Genomic DNA, 21,739 nt, shown 5'->3' on the forward strand with positions numbered 1-21,739 from the left:
TTTGAGACTCTATTTTCCAGTACACCTGAAGTAATTTTACATTTTTCAAAATGTACATCTGAAGTTACAGAAATGTACAAAAGTGCCGATCTCATATCCAAAGCACCCACATGGCACATGGTGTGATTCTTGGAGATGTCCTGTGCAGGGCCAGGAGTTGGACTTTGATGATCCTTTTGGGTCCCTTCCAAATCAGAATATTCTGTGATTCTGTGGTAACACCACAGCCCAGGGTGTGCACCCAGGTGAAGCTGCAGAATGCCTACCATGCCACCCAGCCTGCAGAGTAGCCAGGGTTGTTGGGAAGGGCAGTGCAGCCCTGGGCAGCTCAAAGACACGGCTCCTGCACACGAGGAAAACACAAGTTGAGTTCAGTGTTCCTTGTTAAACAGCTGCAATAGCATTGCATGTGGTATTTGGGTTCCCACTGCTGCTATGAGCTGTGCTCTTGATTCCTGCCTCTCTGTTCAAACTTGCTCCCAGGAAGGCTGCATCTGCTTTTCACTTAGTAGAATCTGAGTGTCATTTCTAGTAAGAAGTTTCTGGTGGAGGTGCTGACAGACCTCTCCATTGGGATAGGTACTAGCATGAAGATTTCTTATCACTGTGTTTTTTGTTACACAACAGGAGTGTCAAGAAAACAACAAAATTCTTTCCCCTGTATTTGTACAGAATTGAATTGACCCACTGTCTGGAACATGGGGTCACAGCTGCAGCAGGCAGGCCTGACAGAAAGCCACATTAAGCAACACATGCCCCAGCTGCTTTTCAGCATCCTTCTTCCTTTGTCCTTTTACCTTGAGGTGCCTGACAATCTTTAGCACACAACAGATCCCAGCTTTATGTCACAGTAACAGAGATGCAGTCTAAGGCTTCAGAAAGGATACATCAGCACAGTGCAAAACCCCGGAGGCTTGCTTTGAATTTATTTGGTTTTTGTCTGGGAGCAGTTCATAGTCAGTACATGAGATTAGTCTATCTGATTAGGAGCAGCAAATGGCTTGGACATGAGACCGGACAAACCCTGGCCACCTATGCCTCTGATCAGCATCTGGCAAGGACCATTTTGTGTATGTGCTGGATGCTGAATAGGCAGCTGCCAGGAAAGGGTAGGCAGGATATATTCAGGGGAAAAAGATTACAGTGAGGAACAAAAATCAGAAATTGGAGTGTTTAATGCTCCATCCATTCACTTCAGTTGGGCACTCCTGCAGCACAGGGTCCCACCTTTCCTCTGACACAAGATGCCTATAGGTAGACCAGATCCATCTCAGGAAATAATTTAGTGTGTAAGCATTAAACAGTGAAATGTCTACAGTTAGAATCTGAATTTATATTAAAAAGGGTCTCATATCATGTTAGTTAACCACAATGTAAAGTGAGTATCTCCTGTTAAGGCAGCTGGGCCTTAACTGCTCCAGATATTTTCTGTAGCATTATAAGTAAAACACACAGCTGTAGTGAGGTCTCCTTTTCCATTTACAACCCTCAAATAGTGGAGAAGTCAGCTCTCATAACTATACAAGCTTATTACTCACCCTTCAAGTAAAACTTTTTAATTATACTTGTCCTGAATTGTTAAGCACAAGAAAATAATTACGTACGTTGATGACATAGCAATACTAACTGTTATTAGTGACAAACAAATGTTGCAGCACTGCATATCAGAAAGTATCCCCCTCTTTTCCTAAGCTAGCACAGACAGCATATTTTACCTACTTACAACCTCCCTTAACTCAAGATTAGCCTGTTGGAGAAAAGAGATAAGATTGTCCTTGAAGACTGATAAAAATTCTAGACAGAAACTGTTGGGGTTTTTTATCCTTAGCAGTTAATGAATCAGTAAGGGAAATTATTATTTAAATAATCTCAGTCTCTGAGTCATTGGTCACAAGATGCTTATTGGTAGAGAAGTGGAAAAAGAAAGTCATAGTTACAAGTTTGGTAAATCTTGGACTGCAGAAAATTTATTGCTAATTTAAAAAAGCTCTTTAATTTCCACACATCCATAGCAAAATGATACTGTTCTTAAGACAAGGATCAATAATGTGATACCTTGGGGAGAACTACATAAACAGTTTGGTTTGGTTTCAGTTCAGTAAAATACATTTTGCATTGGAATTAAATAGTTCTCATGTTGTCTGCATGAGGACAAGATTGAGAATCAGTGGTACAGCTATTCAGTAGCCATTTGCTTCCGTCCTCTTGCATTTTTGTGTAGATGGAGTTTTCTCCTAACAATGATATTAGCTAGCTAAGGATCCCAGGAATTGGGGTGCTGGGTGGAAAAGAGCAGATATCTGACTTTGCCTGCTGCAGGACATTCTTTACTCCACTTGAAAACAGATTTCTGTTTGCCTTGAAATCCCAGCACTAAAAGGAGGTGAGCAGGCTTTGCAAAATTCTGGCAGCTTCTTGCTTGTCCCTCACTAGACCTTGAGCCTTATGCTTTTAGAGAGATAACAAGGTCATCTTGAAAATCCATCATCACACAAATATCTAGATTTAAACCGTTGCTGGAATTTTTACAAGGTGCCATGGTTGCTGAGGAGCTGTATTTGGCCAACAGACAAGTCCAGGCAGTTATCCACTGCTTGTTTGGACAAGTCAGTTGTCATGGGAAATTACCATTACGCTCCCTCTGCTCTTTAACTGTCTGCAGCACTCATGTTCTCTGACAAAGCTTTTCATCATTCAAAAATAATTTTAAAATGTCACCATGGGCAAAGAAAAAACCTGAGAATTAGAAAAGGCAGTCAGACTAAAACCTAACCAGTTCCAGTTGAAGTGCAGCAACTAGTAAGTACCTATGAAAGTAACATACTTCCAAATGCCCTCCATTTAAAAAACACAGAAAATTACAGAGTGGGAGTTGACAAAAACATAGGACGACAACATCCAATTCTCTTTGGATGTAAAGTTTTCTCCTAGTTCCATCTCTTAAATATCAGTGAAAAAAACAACTCAGAGGGCACGAAGGACGGCTGGAAGCGCAGCCGGTATCCCGCGGCGTCGTTCCGGGCCGGCGGGCAGCCGAGCCGCCCTGGCGCGGCGGATCCGGGCGCGGCGGGCGCAGGAGCCGCTGTCCCCGCGGCCCTCCCCGCCAGGGCTCTGCGCCCGCCGGGCCCGCCCCGCCCCTCGGCGCGCCAGGGGGCGCTGCGGCCACCAACATGGCGGCGGGCGGCGCGCGCGGCGCGGCGGGGCCGCGGTAGAGGGTCCGGGCAGGGCTCCGGCGGTCCCGGCGCCCCGCCCGCCGCGGGCCGGGCAGCGGAGCGGGCGTGGTTGGCGGTGCGTGGGGATCAATCGTGGCTCGTTCGGGGGCTGGGGCGGCGCCGGGGGGTCTCGCTTGTCGCTCGTGCGGCCCTCGGTGCTGGGGGAGGGCCTCCCGCTGGGGGAGCGGGGCCGGGCCGCGCCGGGCCGGGCGGGCGGGGGTGCGTGGACGCCGCCGTTTCTCCACGTCGCCGTCCTTCCACACCGCCGGACCCCCCCCGTTCGGCGGCCGCGGTGAGTCAGCGCCGGGCCCGTCACGCCCGCCCCCCCCCCGCGGTGACTCGGCGGCGGCGCTGCGGGTCATGCTCAGGCATGTCGGGCCGGGCCGGCGCGGGAGCTAAGCCCTGACTTGCCTCCTGGCAGCGCTATATAAGGCCCGGCCCGGCCCGACTCGGCCCAGACACCGCCGCTGGAGTCCGGCGTGTGGGCTGGACGAGGCACCGAGGTGAGTGGGCTCCGCCGGGGTGGCGGCTGCCGCCCGCCCGCGTTGTGTCGCTTGAGTGCCGCGTTCTGAGGTTGTTCTCCCCTTAACTGCAGGCAAATGTGCAATACCAAGATGTCCTCCCTTGCGGATGCCTCCTCTGTCACCTCTTCGGAGCAAGAGGCGCTGGTCAGTAACTCTGTTGGATGCGGGGTTTTTTTGCATGCTTTTTGCAGAGTTTTTAGCGGCTAATTCAGAAGAATCACTGTGCTTAGCGAGCGATGGTTGGAGAAAAGCCAGGAAGTCCAGCTAGTGAAGGTGGTCTCTCTTTGGTTCTGTAGTAAGCGAATCTTATTCATAGTTGAGAGTAGAGGGTGATGGTTTAGATCTAGACTGCTTCCTTCTGAAAACATCCTTTGATGTTTTTTGTTCTCTTTTAATAAAGAGGATCTTATGAGCCGATATGATCGTGGTAAGTATTTTGTGGTGAAAATTGTTAACAGATCATAATTGAAGAGCTGTGGACAATCTCCGTACAAACCATACTGTTGGTGAAATAATCTGAAGGTTTTCGACCTTCTCATGTGTTGGGATGCCTAAGCAGGTTGTAAGAGTCTGCATTTGTGTTTACAGCTTTGCATTTCCAGGCTTTCCATGATACGGTGGCAGTTCTGCTGTCTTGTGCTTAAGTTTTCCTGAGGATGGAAGCCTTTTACTCCTGAAAAGCGAGTTAAAAATGGCCTATGTACGATGATGGTTGAACTGGATTAGTTTGTGTAGAAGGGTAAAGCTTAAAAGTGTACAACTGACAGTAGAACTTCAAAAAAGTGAAATAGCAGAACAGCAGACTGTTCGAAATTTTTTTTTTTCATTTGTGTCTTTTTTTTTTTTACGTCATCAAATTGTGATATTACTGTCTGCTGTCAGATCTGCAAGGCTGAAGAACTTCATACTTGGAGGAGTCAGGAAGAGAGGGCTGGGACGGAAAAGTGGGCTTAGTTGTGGATTCAGAGTTCTGAAACTGCCTTCCTACTGTCAGCTGTCAGTAGTACTTGAATAAGTTATTGTTTGCTTCCTTTATGAAGCTCTAGTATATGCTGCATGTTCTAAATAGTTCAGTTCTTAGGAAGAGGTGAATAGACAGCTAATGTTGTCCACAAATTTATCTTTTTTTTGATTATCTGTAATTCTTGCAACTAATCTCTTGTTAACTCACTAAAACTTAACGTTGGTTTTAGCAGATCTTTGGAATGGAATGTAGGGAAGTTCCCATCCGCCACCCTTCCTTTAAACATTTATTCCTTGTCTCATGATACTTTATTCACACTTCTCCGGTTTTTGGGGGGTTTTTTCCCTTCTGTGTTTATTTTTTACATTTTATTTTATGTAATATATCAGGATAGCTAAATATTACCTTGGGTTTAGAATGGTTATGCTAGTGTTAAAGAGGTGGCAGTAGAATATACTGCGCTGGGAGCATCAGTGGCTCCACAGGCTTTGCTGTCGTGGCAGCCCCTGCAGCTTGTTCTCATCTGCTGCACTGGTGCTGTATGGGGGAAGTGATTTTTCTTGTTTAACTTTTCCTTCCTCTATCTCGGAAATTGTCATAGACTGGCTGTAGATTAAACTGCTGGCATGGTGAGTGGGTGGGAGGCCATTGCAGAGGTAGGAGTGAGTGAAGTACAACTGAAAAGGCAGGGTGTGCTTGTCCCAGCTAAGAATAGTCTTCAGAGGTAAAGCAGCCCAGCTGGCAAATGCAAAACCAAAACCCCAGAAACTGTCACAGAAAAAGAATAAGAAAGAGGTGGACCAGTGTTTTTCTTTATGACTTGCACTCTGGACCTGACAGTCACAGAGGTCTGTTTCCATCCTCCCTCCCCTTTGGGAGTCATCTTAAGGGTTAAAGGAGTGAAGCGAAATTCCCCAGGATGCAGCCCTAGACTCGGAACTAATAAACAAATCCTGTAGCTCCAGTTAAGGAATCTGTATTTCCCAGTGTGTTGAGGTTTAACCCCAGCTGGCACCTAAGTAGTATGGAGCCGCTTGTTCCCCGGCCCCCACCCCCCACTGTGGTGGGATGGGGGAAGTAGAAAAAAAGGTAAAACCTGTGGGTTTCGTAACTGAAATAGAGTATAATAATAATAGTAAAGAAAATTAATAATATTAATATTAGTAAATAAATAATAGTAAAGAAAAAAAAGGAGAGCAGTTAAATCCAAGGAAGACAAGTGTTGCACAGTGCAATTGCTTACCACCTGCTGATGGATGCCCAGCCCATCCCCAAGCATCAGTCAGCACCTCCTGGCCAGCTCCCCTGTTTTTAACTAGGCCTGACATTCTGTGGTATGGAATATTCCTTTGGCCAGTTTGGGTCAGCTGTACTGGCCATGCTCCCTCATGGCTTGTGCACCTCCTCACTGGCAGAGCATAGGACACTGAAAAGTCCTTGATTTAGTGTAGTAGCAACAACAAAAACATCAGTGTGTTGTCAACATTATTCTCCTGCTAAATCGAAAACATAGCATTGTACCAGCTACTAGGAAGAAAATTTAACTATCCCAGCTGAAGCCAGGGGACAATGAAAGACTGGGATTTGAGCTAAGATGTACAGTGTATGAGAAGTTTAGTATGGTTGGTTCATATTTGCTTTTATTTTGTATTTGCTTTTAAATTTTAACTTTGCAAAATTAAAAACTTGAATGTAGCTAGGTTTAAATGCAGTTGTATGTTTGCCTATCCGATTAATACAGAAGGAGGAAGGCAACCTGTAAAAATAACTTTTTTTGGTGAATAGTTAGTACATTCTGTTTTTCTACTTCCACACACAGGTTAAACCAAAGCCACTATTGTTGAAGTTGTTAAAGTTAGCTGGTGCTGAAAAGGACACTTTTACTATGAAGGAGGTGAGAACTTTTAACCACTAAAGGTAAACTACAGTGAGTACAGATAAATTGTTCTGTTTTGGGTGAATGGGGGGGCAGTGTTGTTCATAGCCTCTCTAGAAGTTATTGAGGTAAGATACTGTGTTTATTCTGCCGCTGACTTGTAACTGGGTATTTGGCAAGTTTCTCATAAATCTGAGCAAAAGTTCCTGGTGGTCAGTAGGATAGCAGCATTCTTCTGGAGTAATACATGAAAATCTCTCAGCTCAGAGATAGTTTTGGGTGTTTAGAGTTTGAAGAGCACATTTCAGTGTATTTAATGTACTTTGTCTTTTACACTTAAACTTGAAGCAACAACCAATATTTAATATCTGTATTTTATTTATTTCACAGGTAATATTCTATATTGGACAATATATTATGTCTAAACAATTATATGATGAAAAACAACAGCATATTGTACACTGTGCAAATGATCTCCTGGGGGATTTATTTGGAGTTACAAGCTTTTCAGTAAAAGAACACAGGTAAAATGGGATTCCTTTCTGAGAGTCTGGTTGGGAAATAATGAAGAACGTAATGCATATGTCCCTTTTTTAACTCTTTTCGTCTTCAAAGATGGTAAGCTCTCTTTTATGATTACATGTACCTAACTTGTACCATCTCTTTCTTTATCCCTGTTTAAGGAGACTATATTCAATGATTTCCAGAAATCTGATAGCAATCAATCAACAAGGTAAGCTAGTTTAGGAGGATGATTTGTTTTGAGAAACAGCAGGAGGGAAAACATAATTTATATAATGCATCTTGCAGGTAGTGATCAGATAACAGTGAGTTCTCCATCATTAGCTATTTGGCTTTACTCACTACGGTCCAGAACAATCACAAATAGTGAATCAGAGCAAACACTGTTTCTTCAGGAGAAGAAAAAAATTCTTCTTTTATTGCACTAGAACCAGAAGAAACAGCTGAACAAAATGAGTACTAAAAAACTTAAGTCATTTGCTTGTATTTGGTATGGATTAAGCCCTCAACAACATAAAAATTTTTACTATGAAAAATTAGCTTCTTGAACTTAGGCCAGCAGTGAAATAAGGGCAGATGGTCTTTTTTTTTTTCTTTTCTGTTAAAGGTCTATTTTAATTTTCACAACTGAATGTGAAGTACCTTTAGAATTGATCATTCTTAGCTACACTCAGCCCTGTTTTAAAAGGTCTGTATACCTTAAAAAAGTAGCTTTGTGGTGAGTGTGGGTAGCCACTCCTTGAATGGAGAATTGTTACATACAGTCCTGCAGTATAAAAATGCTCAATATAGCTGTAATTTTTGCCTAATACACAGGGTATGAAACAGAAGTTAAACAATGGAAGCCATTTTGTAAATTGGCCTCTAAATCTGTATAAAGACATCCTTTGTTTCTAATTTTTCCCAAAGGCAAGTGTTCAGCTGCTGAAGATGGGAAACTTGCTCTCTTTGTCGTCCTCATTGTTAAGCTTACAAACTTAAATTTATCTTTCAATTCTTTTTTCATGAAAGAGTCTTTAGTAATTCAGGATCTGTCTGTTAGTAAGCATATATCATTAACAACAGCTAATTTTTCTTCTATTTTATGTCTTTTTAACTCAGTGTTCCCATAAGATGATAAGTAGTAAAAAGCAGTTTGGAGAGGAGGAAGTAATTACATTTTGTGCATATATTCTTTCATATCTGCAGACTCACAACTTATGTATAGCCTTCATTTGAAGCCATTTATAATAAAATTCTGAGCTGCATTCAGTTGACATTTATTCTTTCTCCCCACATTCCCACTTCAGTAATGTTTCAGGAAATGTGCTGCACACAGCTGAGAAGCAAAGGAGTAGTGTGGTTTTTTCCATTGTTGCGAGATGTCTGGATTTTAAGTTTTATTTAGAATTTACTCTTTGAGCCTGAAATTGACTTTTTCTGCTATGTTGTATTATGGGATTTATTTTGGTTTGCTTTCAGACTCTGCCCTTCGTGACACACCTGAGGATGATGCCACATCTCAGCTTGAAGAAGAAAATGTTATTAAGGTGCTATTTTTATTTTATTTGAATAAATTTCTGAGTTGTAATTCTATTTAGTTTTGCATGACAGTGTCAATGGCTTAATGCAGTAAGTTGATTCTAGTACTTTACCTCATATTCATGCTCAGGCTTACTCAGTATTTCTGTTACCAGGAGTCTGTGCAAGAGTTAGAAGAGAAGCAGACTTCATCAAACGTGACTTCCCAAGCAACTACGTCTTCTAGGAGGAGGACACACAGTGAATCTGGTATCTGCAGATTTATGATGCAGAGCTTTCAGTAGCATAGCCACTTAGGGGGAAAAGCCACATTCTCTTGCCTTGCTGACAAATACTACTCATGTTTCTCTGCTTATCTAAAACAAAATGTTCAGTCTGAAAGAAAAACACAACTCCTTGCATTGCTCCAGTGTCATGTTACAGTTTGGATCTCTAGAATTGTTAGTAAGATGATGGATAACTTGCTCCACAGCTCTGTTAAACTTCTTCACATCAGCAGGACTTTATCAGTTATCTTCATGATGAGAGCACTTTTGTTTGTAATCGACTGATACCATCAAATTCATTTTAATTCCCTCTTTAGACAGCCACAAAATTTGACTTTTTTTTTGTTCACTAAAGCCAGTTTTCTTTGGATTTCAGTTGGTGGGAGGCACCAAAGGTGTGGTAGTAACACAGGATGATTTTGGATATATTCAGGTATCTCACCATTCATTAAGCACTTGCTAAAACATCTGGTGACCTAAGCATCATATTTGCCTCCCCTTTGTCTTTACAGTGGTTATTCAATAATCACTGGCAAATACATTTTCAGAATACAAATTGTTTCTTCTGATAAGTAGCAGTAACAAGCTGGTCAGCATAAGCCTGAAAAAGTTTCTCAATGGAAGTGTTCTCTACAGTTCTACTTAAGTACTATTCTGTGGAATTTCTTATGTTAGTTTGTTCCATCACTTACTTTCTTACCTCGTGACTAGGTGGTTGTAATTACCTGGGCAGTGATAACCTTCTGTCGCTGGGTAGAACTTCTTTTCTTCACTTGCTCCGGAACATTTTTCAGTTCCTCAGCTTTCAAGTAGTATTTTTTGTGTCCCTCATAGTCCCTGTTACGTTAAGTCCGTCCAAAACCAGTGCTGCGTTGCTGAGCGGTTTGCACTACATTAAAAGAATGTTTTAATGTTGTAACTAAAACTGATGAAAGGATGGAAAGTCTTGGTTAAACATCACAACCTGTAATACTTAGGCACGACCCAGAGCACATAGGTCCTGTGTTGTGCTTACTTATTGCAGGTTTGATTATTAACTCTTGTCTTTGCATCCATTTATTAGTTTGTTACAACCTTAAAAGTTCTTTTAATATAGTGTTTTTATATACACTTTTTTTCTAATTTATAGGAAATCTTCCCTTTAAACCACTATTCTTGTTAAATTGGGATGGTAGCGGCTCCTTTGGAGCCACTTAAATAGTGTATAGAGACCTTGTGGTGATACAGTATCAGTACGGCATGGAGCCATGACAACTAAATGAGGACAACGATGGACAGGAGCAGCCCTTGGGCCTGGGGGCACCAAGTTTGGTGGGGCTCTCAGGGCGGAAAAAAGAAAAGAGAGGGGCTGAGCCAAGAAGCACCAAGGGAAAATAAGAGAAGTCTCAAAGTATGTACAAGTGTTCTGTTCTCTTTTTTTTTTTTTTTTTTTTTACAATGAAAGATTCAAGACTTGAAGACTTGTGGATTGTCACAGTGTGTTTTGCAAGGCGAGGGAGAAGCTGGGCAACAGAGGGTGGGTGCAGAAGGCACCTGTGGGGGGGGCAGCAGACTCATCCTGAGGTCTGTTGAACCAAAACTTGTTGTCATCTTGGGAGGTTTTCGCTCCGCTGCACTGACATTCTGAATTTACAACACGTTTTTTACCAAACGCTCTAAAAGTCAATGGAGCTGAATTTTGACTTACCTACCCCTAAAATGCTGTACCCTTACTCCTTTCATTGCTGTAGGTGGTTGTTCCAAAACACAGTGTACTTAAAAAGCATTGTCTTTTTGCCTTCAAACGAAGCATGCTTAGTAAGCAGAGCTTAAAGCAATGCTTTCAGAGTTCAGCTTTTGCATAGTATGTCTTGAAGATTTTCTTGCTAGGGTGTGATGAAAGTTCTAATGGTTTGTTACAAAAATCTTGTTGAGTAAATACAATTACATATAGTGCAACTATTCACTGATAAATTTGTTGAGGTGTCTGAAACTTGCACCTGAACTTACCTTGTTTAGCACAAGGTGTTCTGTATGCGTGTGACCTGGGAGCTAATTGCTCTGTCTCCCTGCAAATTCCGGGATGAACTTAGAAGCCCTCTGAAAGTGCCTTTCTCTCTATTGCCTGTAGAGGGAGTGAGGACAAGTAAAATTCTAATAGTATTTCTTAAAATTAGGAAGAGTTTAACGTGTCATGTGTGGAGTAAAAATTCTTTCAAATTTGCAATTGTTTTGCATGTGGATACTGCCATTCATAAGCTGTACTGATGGGACAAGTGGGGAAAGCCAGCCCCTGAAATCCTGGTTTCAGAAATTTTTCACGCTATATGGGTATAAGTGTTATTATGTCTTTTAAAATAAGTCTCAGTGCCTTTCTGCCACATTAAAAAATACTGAAATAGTTTATTTTATTAGATTTCTTTATAGTAAATTATATGTTAAGCTTCTGTTTAGAATATTCATAACTTCACAGTGCATAGGCGTTTTTTGAGTAATAAAAAATTCTTGACTGTGCCCAGAAGAAAATTCGTCAGATGAACTGCATAGTGACAGAAGAAAGCGACACAAGTCAGACAGCATTTCGTTGACGTTTGATGAAAGTCTCTCGTGGTGTGTAGTCAGTGGTCTGTGCCGTGAAAGAAGCAACAGCAGTGATTCAACAGATTCTCTTTCCATTCCTGTAAGTCAAAATAGAAATGTAAAATATTTTTGCGGTACGAATTTTGCAGATGCCACAAGTGCAAGCATGCATCTGAAAACATAATGTTCTTAATTAAAAGCAGCAGTGCCTTCAGTGGTGTCTGAGGAAGGAGAAGAGGTTGAAAGAAAAGTTGGTGTGTGAGTGGAGTAAGGTCTTGCACGGATCTGCTGGCAAAGCTGAAGTGAAATTTTTTAAAATATTAACGTGGAATATTCTTTAAAAACCAAGATCCTCACTGCTTGGCACAGCATGGAAAAATGTCAGATGTATTTTGTGCTTTAAAATAAGTATTTCTTAGAATAGTAAGAGAGGAAAAGAGTCGTAGACATTCCGTAATTCAGAATTAGTTTGTAGTTGTGGTACAGCTTTGGTAACTGTATCCAGTAGAATGTATGCTGATGGCCCGTCGTATTCATTTGCCATGCTACTGCTTGGAAGTTTTGTATTGTTTTTAGCAAACACCAAGGCAAATTATTTGTGGTTAGATTAAGTCATGAAGAGCTAAACAATTCCTAGTCACATACTGTGTTCTAAATTGACAGAACTAATACTGTATCTTTAGTCTTCCTATTTTGTAATTGTTTAGCCACAGTCTCAGATTAAGCAAAGTTGAATAGAGTAGAGAATTTAATGACAAACAGCCAAAAGATACCATCTTCTTGCATCTGTTCTTCCACTTCTTAGGAGGGACTTTCTGAAATAATAATGGCAGCCTTTCAGCTGGCCATAGGCTGAGTGCAGTTTCTTATTACAGAGCCAACAAAAGGCTTTCAGACCTAGCTTTTTTTTTACCAACCTGTAATTTGTTTATCTCATAAAAAGTACTCTACCAGCAGCTGGACCTTTTTCTTCCATAGCTAATTATACTGAGTAGTGCAGTTTTATTCTAAGAGTTGTTTTAAAAGTAATGTTGTGTGTATGGACTGGTGAGGTTGAATGTGTGCTTTGTTTTTTTGGTTCTTTTTAGGATCTTGATGCTAGTTCATTAAGTGAAAACTCTGATTGGTTTGACCACAGTTCTGTATCAGACCAGTTCAGTGTCGAGTTTGAAGTTGAGTCTGTTTATTCAGAAGATTATAGTCATAATGAAGAAGGGCAGGAGCTCACAGATGAAGATGATGAGGTACTATCTGCTTTCCTTGTTTGACCCTGGGGGGAGGGGATAAGGAGGAAAAGGCATCTCAGCCTGAAATATTCCTGTAAGTTTCCAAGGAGAACTCTTCAGATATATTTTCTGACTGCATGGGCTGTATCAAAATCTGCACCCAGTTGTTCATTAAATCAGATCACGTCAGTGCAGTTGGGTCACCCTTATACACCCACCAGGCAGTGACTGAAACAGTGCTGAGGCTTTCTGCAGGCTCTGAAATGGGCTGGATAGGAAAGTCTGGGTGCTTAACTTCACTCACCAGCTGTTGGAGTCTGTGGCAGCATGTGTACTTTAGTTTTTCTGCATTTAGTTCTAAGAGTATGTGTTGAGCTTTGACAACACTTGATACCAAAGGAAACATTTCTGAATAACTTTTTACAAAGGGGTATTTCCAAGTTTTTTGCCTCTGAATGTAAATGTTTCATAGAGATGCTGAACCAAAGTTTTAGAAATTCTTATTAGTAGGCAAGAAGACAGAAAAATTGTGATTACCATAATTTTCAAGAGATTTCTGGAATGTCAGGAATGAAGTGAGAATGTATATGGGGTTTTCTTTCTGGGTTAGTTATCTGTTACTTCAAAGAGGTTGATCAGCTCATGGCAAGATTGGGTAAGTACCGGAGGCAGAATTCACCAGGGACATACATGATGGTGGTATTTGAGAGGCTGAATGGGACCAACTGTACTGATGAACACCAAGTTGTAGTGTAGTGCACAGTTGCACCCTGAGATAGGATTTGGAGGAAAAAAGGATTGAGGTGTGCCCCTGCTCCAGACAGTAGTTTTGAGAATTGCAGAATAACTGGTGTTGGAAGGGGCCTTTGGAGGTCATCTTATCCATCTGCCCTGGCTCAGGCAGAGCTGATTCCCCAGGTCCATGTCCAGATGTCTTTTGAATATCTTCAAGGATGGAGGCTTCATACGTGCTCAGGGCAACCTGTGCCAGTGCTCCTTCACCCTCACAGTACAGAGTGTCTCCTGACAGTCAGAGGGAACCTCCTGTGTTTAATTTGTGCTGGTTGCCTCTTGTCCTGCCACTGGACACCACTGAAAAGAGCATGGCTCTGTGTTCTTGGTGCCATGCTTTCAGGTATTTATCCACATTGATCAGGCACCTCCTGCCCTGAGTCTTCTCCAGGCTTAACGGTCCCAGCTCTTTTCAGCCTTTCCTCACATGAGAGCTCCTCTAATCCATTAATAATCTTAATAGTCCATCCCTGGAGACTCTCCAGTAGCTCCCTATCTGAAAATCCTATCAAGTTTAAAATATCTTGGGTTTTTAATGAAATGCCAAAATCCAGTTATATATATTTTTTTTTTTTAAATTTTAATCAGGTTTATCAGCTGACTATTTACCAGGATGAAGATAGTGATGCTGATTCATTTGATGAAGATCCAGAGATTTCTCTAGCTGTGAGTAAAAACTTGTCTAGTGAAGCATCATAAGTTGGGTAAACTGACAGAGTAGATCAAGAAGTATAGATGAATTCTATTGCTACCAGTGATTTTTTAATAATTAAATTGACTTTTTCTTCTACACGTGAAGGTTCCAATACAATATTTTAATCATTGAACATGTGATTATTAAGGAATCTTGATTTTTTTTTTTTTTTAAATAATTAATAAGCTTCCTAATCCATTTAAAAAACCCCAGTCCCGCACTAATTTACCATTTCATTGACTTAATGGAAGGAAATTATTTGGAGCATAAATCTGACTTTCTGCACAAAATGGAAAAAAATTAAAATCTTAGTAATGCACATTTAAAAAACTCTCACTATAAGTCAGAATACCTAGTTTTATTTTCCAACTTGAATTAAGGCATCTGTAAGATACAGATGTGAAGGCTAGCCTTTTTTCAGAACAGTACTGTAAAATTAAAAGATGTTTTTACTACGTTCTATGAGAACATTCTTGAAGAGTGGGAAGAAATTTACAGTCTTGAGGCAAAGTGTGGAGATTTATGTGAAAAAACACTGCATTTTAGTGTGCGCTCTTTCCTTATTTGCTTCTCACAACTGAAGCTTGAATTAAAGCTGTTTTGTGGAACTGTCTGAAGTGTTCCAGTCCCTTGATAGTCTGTAGGACTGAGGGGACTTTGTGAAAGACAGGGCTGACCACCTTCTGAAAACATAGCAGTGCTTATGTTTGGAAAAAGAGGGCTGCCTGTACATTATTTTTAGGATTTAAAATTGGTCTTTTAAGCTTTTGATGTTACTGATGTTATTCAGGACTCGTGTAAATAAGTTGTGGATTGGTTTTTTTGTTTTGATTCCCCCCACAGCTTGCATTATTTCTAAGAAGGGTCTCTCTCCTTAAAAAAGAAATGTATTTTTAACAAAATAGTGGTTGATTTTCATTGTAGTGTATGGAGTAACCTTTGAGAGGCTGAAAAACCACGGTTTTTTTCCCCTTTTATTTTTTTTTCTTTTCCCTCCTTCTTCCCGTCTCTTTTTCCATTGGCCGAGGTTTTCTCTCATGCGGCTGTGTTGGAGTGCCCTCCCCCGGCCGTTTTGTGCACCAACAGCTCAGCAAACCGCAGGGGAAAGGCCCTCAGGCTTGAACAGTTCCCATTGCAGAAGTCCATAGTCGAAAAGAAGGGAAATTATGACCTTTTTAACAAGTTTTCCGTGAGGTGCCCTGAAGAATTTTGCGGTCTGGTTTCTTCAGTTTTGCATAAGAAGTAATAAATTGTTCTATTCGCAAACCTATTGCAAAAAGAAGGAAAGCCAGAGTCATTTTAAAATAAGAACCATTTTAATCTAGAACTGTGAAATGGGGCCAAAGCCACTGAATGGAATTTTAAAATTATAAACAAGTTGATAGCTCAATAATTATTTTGGTGGTAATAAATTGTTTATAATCTCTGAATACTTCAGTTGTAAGTGTTCCAAGTAGCTTAAGCTGTTCCAACCTTTGATTCACTAAAGGATTATTGGAAGTGTCCCGAATGTAATGAAATGAATCCTCCGCTTCCACGACATTGCCACAGATGCTGGGCCCTTCGTGAGGATTGGCTTCCAGATGAAAAGAATGTGAAATTGGAAAAGAGCAAATTAGAAGGCTCCTTCCTTTCAGAGTCTGGAGAAGGTTTTGATGTTCCTGACTGCAAGAAAACAAGAATGACTGAAGATAAAGAACCAGCTGTGGATGAGAATGAGGATAAAGCAGTACAGATTTCTGAGTCCCAGGAAAGTGAAGGTTATTCCCAGCCATCAACGTCAAGCAGCATGTTTGGTAGCAGTCAGGAGGACTTCAAGGAACCTGAGAAGAGAGAAACACAAGACAAAGAGGAAAGCATGGAATCCAGTCTGCCTGTTACCAGCATAGAGCCATGTGTCATATGTCAGAGTAGACCTAAAAATGGCTGCATAGTACATGGCAAAACGGGACACCTCATGTCATGTTTTACGTGTGCAAAAAAGCTGAAGAAGAGGAACAAACCCTGCCCGGTGTGCAGGCAGCCCATACAAATGATTGTATTAACTTATTTTAGTTAGACACGTATTGACTGGAAAGCTGCAAAAGAAACTTCATAAACTGGTTAAGAGAGTAAGAAATTATTTTTGTATGCATATTGGAAAATTAATATTTTGTGTCCCTTGGCATTCTGTGTGAAAAATAATTGCTGACATAAATGCACTGGAGTTATTAAGAGGTTTGCCTAATACTCATAAGTCAACTTGGAGATTTTAAATCCCTCTCAGTAGAAATAACCAGGTGCTCTAAACCACCTGCCTCTCCAAGTGTTTAATGTTCCATACAAGTTAGTGATATTTGTTTTATTGAATTAAATACACACGTTAAAACCCCAAATTCAGTGACTGTTGGAGAAGAGACATGTTGAAGTGTTTATTTCTGCAAGTTCCTCTTTTTAAGAAAATAGATGATGATTCAGGTTCCGGTTTGTGTTGCCTGGTGAAGACATAAAGCTCAATCAGACCCTTCTGAATAAGTCAATAAAATGAATAAATAGAATCTTGTATTAAATTCCTCCAAGTAACCAAAATCTGTGGGAGATCCTACCAGGAAGTGGGGAAAGATGTGATAGAAAATAATTATTACTTTAGAAACAGAAAAGGGTATTGCGTGTCTTATATTTTTATAGTGTACGTTGTAAACTTAAGGGCTGCATGTCTCCTGAGAAGTCATTGATCCAAGCTCAGTCATACAGTTCTCTCTCAAACGTCCTGAGAAACTGACATTTGTGGGTTTGGAGGTCTGTACTGGTTATGGTGGTGATTATTACTAATTTAGCAGCATGAAAACAGTCTCAGGCAGACAAGATGAATGAAGGATATGCTATGAACTGTCATGTCAGGCAGTATTAGGGGACAGTTGTTTTTTTTCTGCACTTGTTCTGACTTCAGCAGAATAAATGCAGCTGCATTGCTACATTCACTGGAATAAAAATAGAAGAAAGTCCACCTTCATCTGCAGAAATAAGTAAGCTGTGCAGTTCTAGGTCACATTCTTTAAGTGCGGTATTCTTTCCCACTCACTGTTCTTACCTGTAGCACAAGAATTCTGAAAATCTGTTGCAAGGTGTTTGGCCACCTCAAAATTGGTCTTGTTGGACCTCTCTTTTACTGCTTTAAGCTCTTGCCTCCTTACTGTACTTTGTCAAAAACTTTGTGAAACTTACCAGTTCTGTGCCCAGGGAGTCTGCTGCCTGCCTCAGTTCTGGGGGCCTTCAGGCAAGGTGGTGGAAGTAGGGAAACCAGGATGCGGTAAAGATCACTCAGCTGCTTTTCACATGGTGAGTTTCTGTACCAGCGAGTGATATTTTACAAGAAGAGTTGTATATTTTTAGCACCTTTTATTTTTACAGGTAGTTGCTGACTATCTGCCCAATAGGGAATGGCAAATAAACAGACAGGGGAGTGCCAGGAGTGGAGATGTAGTCTTAAGTGCAGGAATTTGCTTTGTTACCCTCTTACAGGCCAAGGTTCAACATCTTCCCTAACACCAGCAGTTTAAAATTCCTGATGCCTGTGTGCTGGAACAGCGACTTCTACTGCTCTCCTTAACTGCAGGGCTATAAATGCCTGGAAGTACCTAGGAAAAGGACATAAAGATCTACAGGAGAGACTCAGTGAATCCTTGGTTGTGACTTGCTTGAAAAGTAGTAAAGGTAAAGACTGAATTATTTGCATCATTCACATTTTGTTCATACATTTGAGCTATTTCTTTAAAAATACCACTAAAAGATGCTGGTGTACCTGAAGTTCTAATATAGTTCATTTTGACTAAACAAAATATAAACCCCAGTTGTATACATTCAAGTTCTTCCTTGCAAGTTTCTTGCCTCCTGCAGTTTGTAAAGTGACAGCAGGTAGCTGGAACTTCTTGGAAGTTTTTTGATCAGCAGAAACCTTTCATGGGTTTTATAGGATTTGATAATCCTTCAGTTTGAGATTGGGAAGGCCTTTGGGCAGATAAATAATTTTTTCAAGTAAGGATACTAATAGAGAGCTACCTGCCTTAATTTGCACTTCCTATTAATTTTTTTTTAATTTTTGATTTGATAAACTTAGGTGCATTGAGGCTTGCAGAGGTTCTTCATTGCACCTGCAGGTGAGAGAGAACTGTAGATGTGTATATGCAGAAGCATCAGTAACATGGGGACGGTCCTTAAAAGGCTTCATCTCTAAGAAGCTTTGTCCATTGCATGGTCACCCATGTCTTCCCCTCTTTTAGCGTAATACCTTCTCTGCAGTCACTGCCATGGCTGTGTAACTGCAGTGCTGGGGGAGCAGCTGTCCTTACCTAGTTCCTGTTGGGACAAATTGTACCATCCCACTCTAGGCATTCTTTTCCAGTCACATGCCTTCTCTTGCAGAGAATAGCCCTGGAACTACCCTCCACTCTCTGCAAGTGAGGAAGTGGGGAATTTTGATTTCTACATCTACAAATCACTCTCAAAATGTTTGAGTTACATTTTATGGCTTAATATTCTTAATGAATTCTTTATTTTGTTTGGTGTGGGTTCATGCCTTCTGAATGGAAGTGATGGGTGTTGATGCCTGTGCCTGTTCCTGTTGGGGGCGCTGGCAGGCGAGTGCAAGTGCAGGCCTGGTGCCCAGGGGCTGTGTCACAGTGACTCCTGTGGTGACTCCCGGCTGTGACCCGGAGCCCTTGGCTGTGCCTCCACCCCATCTCCCAGCCTGGCTGTACTCTGTGTGTGGGCAAGAGCAGTGAGCACCCTGCTTATTCTGGCCCTTAAACATTTCTGGCCTTGGGTAGTGGCACAGAAGTCAGTAAAGTTTTGGTACAAAAGTTGTTCCTCCTTGGTGATGTGTTTGAGATGCTTATTTAATGTCACACACATTTTAATCTTTAATTTATTGCTGTTTGTAAATATCCGTGTGCTCACAGTTGAATATTTTGAGCTCTAATTTATTGAATTAGTCTACTGGTACATGTGTAGTTATATAAATATGCTTATTTAGTAAATCACAGGCACAAGAAAAATATTTTAAGAAATGTAGCATTAAAACACAGAGAAATACTCATATTCAGATTAAGAAGGGCAGAGGAAGATTTATGGCTATGTTTCCTTTTTTCCTTCCCTTAAAACAACTTCTGCATTGAACCTGAACAGGATTTATTAAATAGAGATGGTGCTGGTGCAGCATTAGCATAGTGAAAATATTTTGGTGGTGTTTTGCTTTCCTTTGGAATGCTTTTGTATCCCTGAGTGCAGGCAAGAAGCTGACTGACTGCTTCCGGGTGCTGGTAGCATTGGGAGTGATGGTCTAGGAGATGCAGGACAGTGATGAGAGGCTTTAAGGTTAATTTGCAAAGGTGGTAATGGCTTTTGCCTTTGGACACGTGACCAAGAAGGTTGCAGGGGAGGCCAGATGCCAACAGGATGCGACTGTACATGATTTTCAGTAATTTTCTTAGTCTCTTCCTTCTTGCACATCAGGCAGACAATAGTTACGTACAAATGGTGCAAGAACTTGCATTTATTCTTTATCATAAAGTACAATAAACCTACTTGCTATTTAAATACAACTCTTTAACTATTTACCTATTTGTTGATACTGAATTTATATTAGTATTGAAATTCACCCCACACTGGCAGGATTGTGGGCTGTGCTGTCCTGTGCTGTTCCTGTTAGCAGATGATTTAGAAGGGGTAAAAGTGCTTCAGAATGCTCACTGGTGAAAAGCTTACGTCTCTTCTAAGAGCATGGTACGATTTTTATCACTGAGTTCTGTTTGCCATAAATTTGTTCAAATGTTGTCTCTGAAGTGTCTGGGGATATGAAGATGCTTGCAGGACTTCAGGCAGATTTTTTTTTCTCTTCTATGACTAATATGAGGAAAAGAAAATTCCTCGTTCTTACAGGAAGTGTCAACAAGAATAATTGTTCAGAAAATTGTGTCTTACAAAAGAGAAATTAGAAAATTATTAGGAGCCCAATGAAACTGAGTACACCGAATAAATAGGACGAATACAGGGGTGAAGATTTTTTTCTTCCCCATCTTAATCTAAATCTGCTGTTGTGTTAGGGCGTAACTTTAGGTAGAGTTTATAATTTTAAAGCAGGTAATTTATTCAGCATATATTAACTTGTCACACACACGGTGGAGCAGCAGCTATCCCTTATCCCAGGAAGATACAGCATTTTGTTGTGCAACATTTGGCCTGAAAAGGGGCATTTGCTGTTGTGGGGCTTCCCTGTGGGAAGGAGCATTGGACACATTCACGGCACTTGTGGACCAGCAGCGTGGTTGTGGAGGGGCTGTAGGCTGGCCTTGGTTCCACAGCAGAGCAGAGCCTTGCTAGAGCGTCAGTCCTCTGGCTCTTTGGGGGATTACCTGCCCTGCCTTTCCAGCTCCTCCATACCGGAGTCCAAGGTGTGCTGTGCTGTTTAAAGGTTGCACAAGCAAAGCACAAAACCCAGCTTAAGGTTTTAACAATGGATTGCACTTACTGAACATGAAAAATGGTTGCTTTTAACTAAAGTGTGGGTGTTTTGTTAGGGGTGTTTTTAGCACAGATGCACTGAAAGCTTCAAGTGAATGCTTCTCTAGTGTACCTATAGCTATATTATAAATGTGCAATTTGTCAGTGATACTTAAAAAGATGGTGGCTCCCCTTTAGCGCAGATGTTGTTTTAGCTTAACAGCCCACTTTTAAAGCCAGTTCTTGGTCTTGAGCCACAGTAGTGGCTGTCAGGATGATGATTACTTAACACCTGAAGTACCAATAGCTTTTCTAAAACCAGAATCTTTGTTGTCTGACTACACATAGCTGGGATGACGATAAACAGAGTAGTTCATAGTGAATTTAAATAACTATGCAACACGCTTTCAAGAGCTTGACCTGGTGCATTACTTTCCAGCTACCCAGTGCATGTATGACCACAGTCAGTAACCATTAAAATGCAAGTATCCACTCCAATTGCACACAGTATAGAGCCATTTATGAGAAGTTTCACGTGTGTTGCGGTTATCTTTCAGTTTTCAGTTTTCCCTTTTCTGAAGGAAATTGAGTACTGTGCTCCATTTAAAAGCTTTAAATAAAGATTTGTTTATATACTCCATGGTGCTCTTCTTTTCCTGTCAATTACTTGATTGTTAGAAGTTCTGGTACTTTGTTTTTACACAGATTCTTATTTTTTGTGAGCGAGCACACAGGCTCTTTCTGCCCCCACTCAGCTGCTGGACTGCTGACTTCTGTCAGATTTCTTTGATCTGGGAGATTTTAACTTAAGGAATCTCTCGTTCTTCTTGCTACAAGTGGCAGGATCAGTAATGGGATTTAGTGGATAATTAATTCTCTGTGTGCTAAACAACTCACAGCAGATCAGAGGGTGAGAAAAGGTAGAAAATGCAAATCGACATGAGGAAGACATTAAAAAACCAGTATCTTGCACACACAGCCCTCAATGCTATTGGCATTGCTGTTTCAAGTTCTGAAGTGTATTTGTACACTGATTGTGGCCATCTGGCAGACAAGTGGCTGATGCCCAAGCTCCACAGCCCAGCTGGTAGGGCTTGGTGTGACAG

General features: G+C 41.1%; 1 protein-coding gene across 4 annotated transcripts; it reads left to right on the forward strand.

Annotated features, from left to right (window-relative positions):
• Window positions 1-3,192: 3,192 nt before the first annotated feature.
• Window positions 3,193-21,273, forward strand: MDM2 (MDM2 proto-oncogene). 4 transcript variants are annotated; one of them, XM_039570931.1, is made up of 11 exons: window positions 3,193-3,288; window positions 3,808-3,880; window positions 6,520-6,594; window positions 6,967-7,100; window positions 7,260-7,309; window positions 8,560-8,627; window positions 8,775-8,868; window positions 11,384-11,544; window positions 12,533-12,688; window positions 14,051-14,128; window positions 15,646-21,273. In XM_039570931.1, the coding sequence occupies exons 2-11, from the start codon at window positions 3,812-3,814 to the stop codon at window positions 16,213-16,215; spliced, it is 1,455 nt and encodes a 484-aa protein (XP_039426865.1). In that variant the 5' UTR covers window positions 3,193-3,288; window positions 3,808-3,811; the 3' UTR covers window positions 16,216-21,273. The 4 variants fall into 4 exon arrangements, with proteins under 4 accessions (XP_039426865.1, XP_039426866.1, XP_039426867.1 ...); XM_039570932.1 differs by lacking the exon at window positions 3,193-3,288 and adding an exon at window positions 3,482-3,504; XM_039570933.1 differs by lacking the exon at window positions 3,193-3,288 and adding an exon at window positions 3,560-3,715 and having other exon boundaries at window positions 11,387-11,544.
• Window positions 21,274-21,739: the final 466 nt, after the last annotated feature.

Source organism: Corvus cornix, chromosome 1A, assembly GCF_000738735.6.
Source record: "Corvus cornix cornix isolate S_Up_H32 chromosome 1A, ASM73873v5, whole genome shotgun sequence".
NCBI lineage: Eukaryota > Metazoa > Chordata > Aves > Passeriformes > Corvidae > Corvus > Corvus cornix.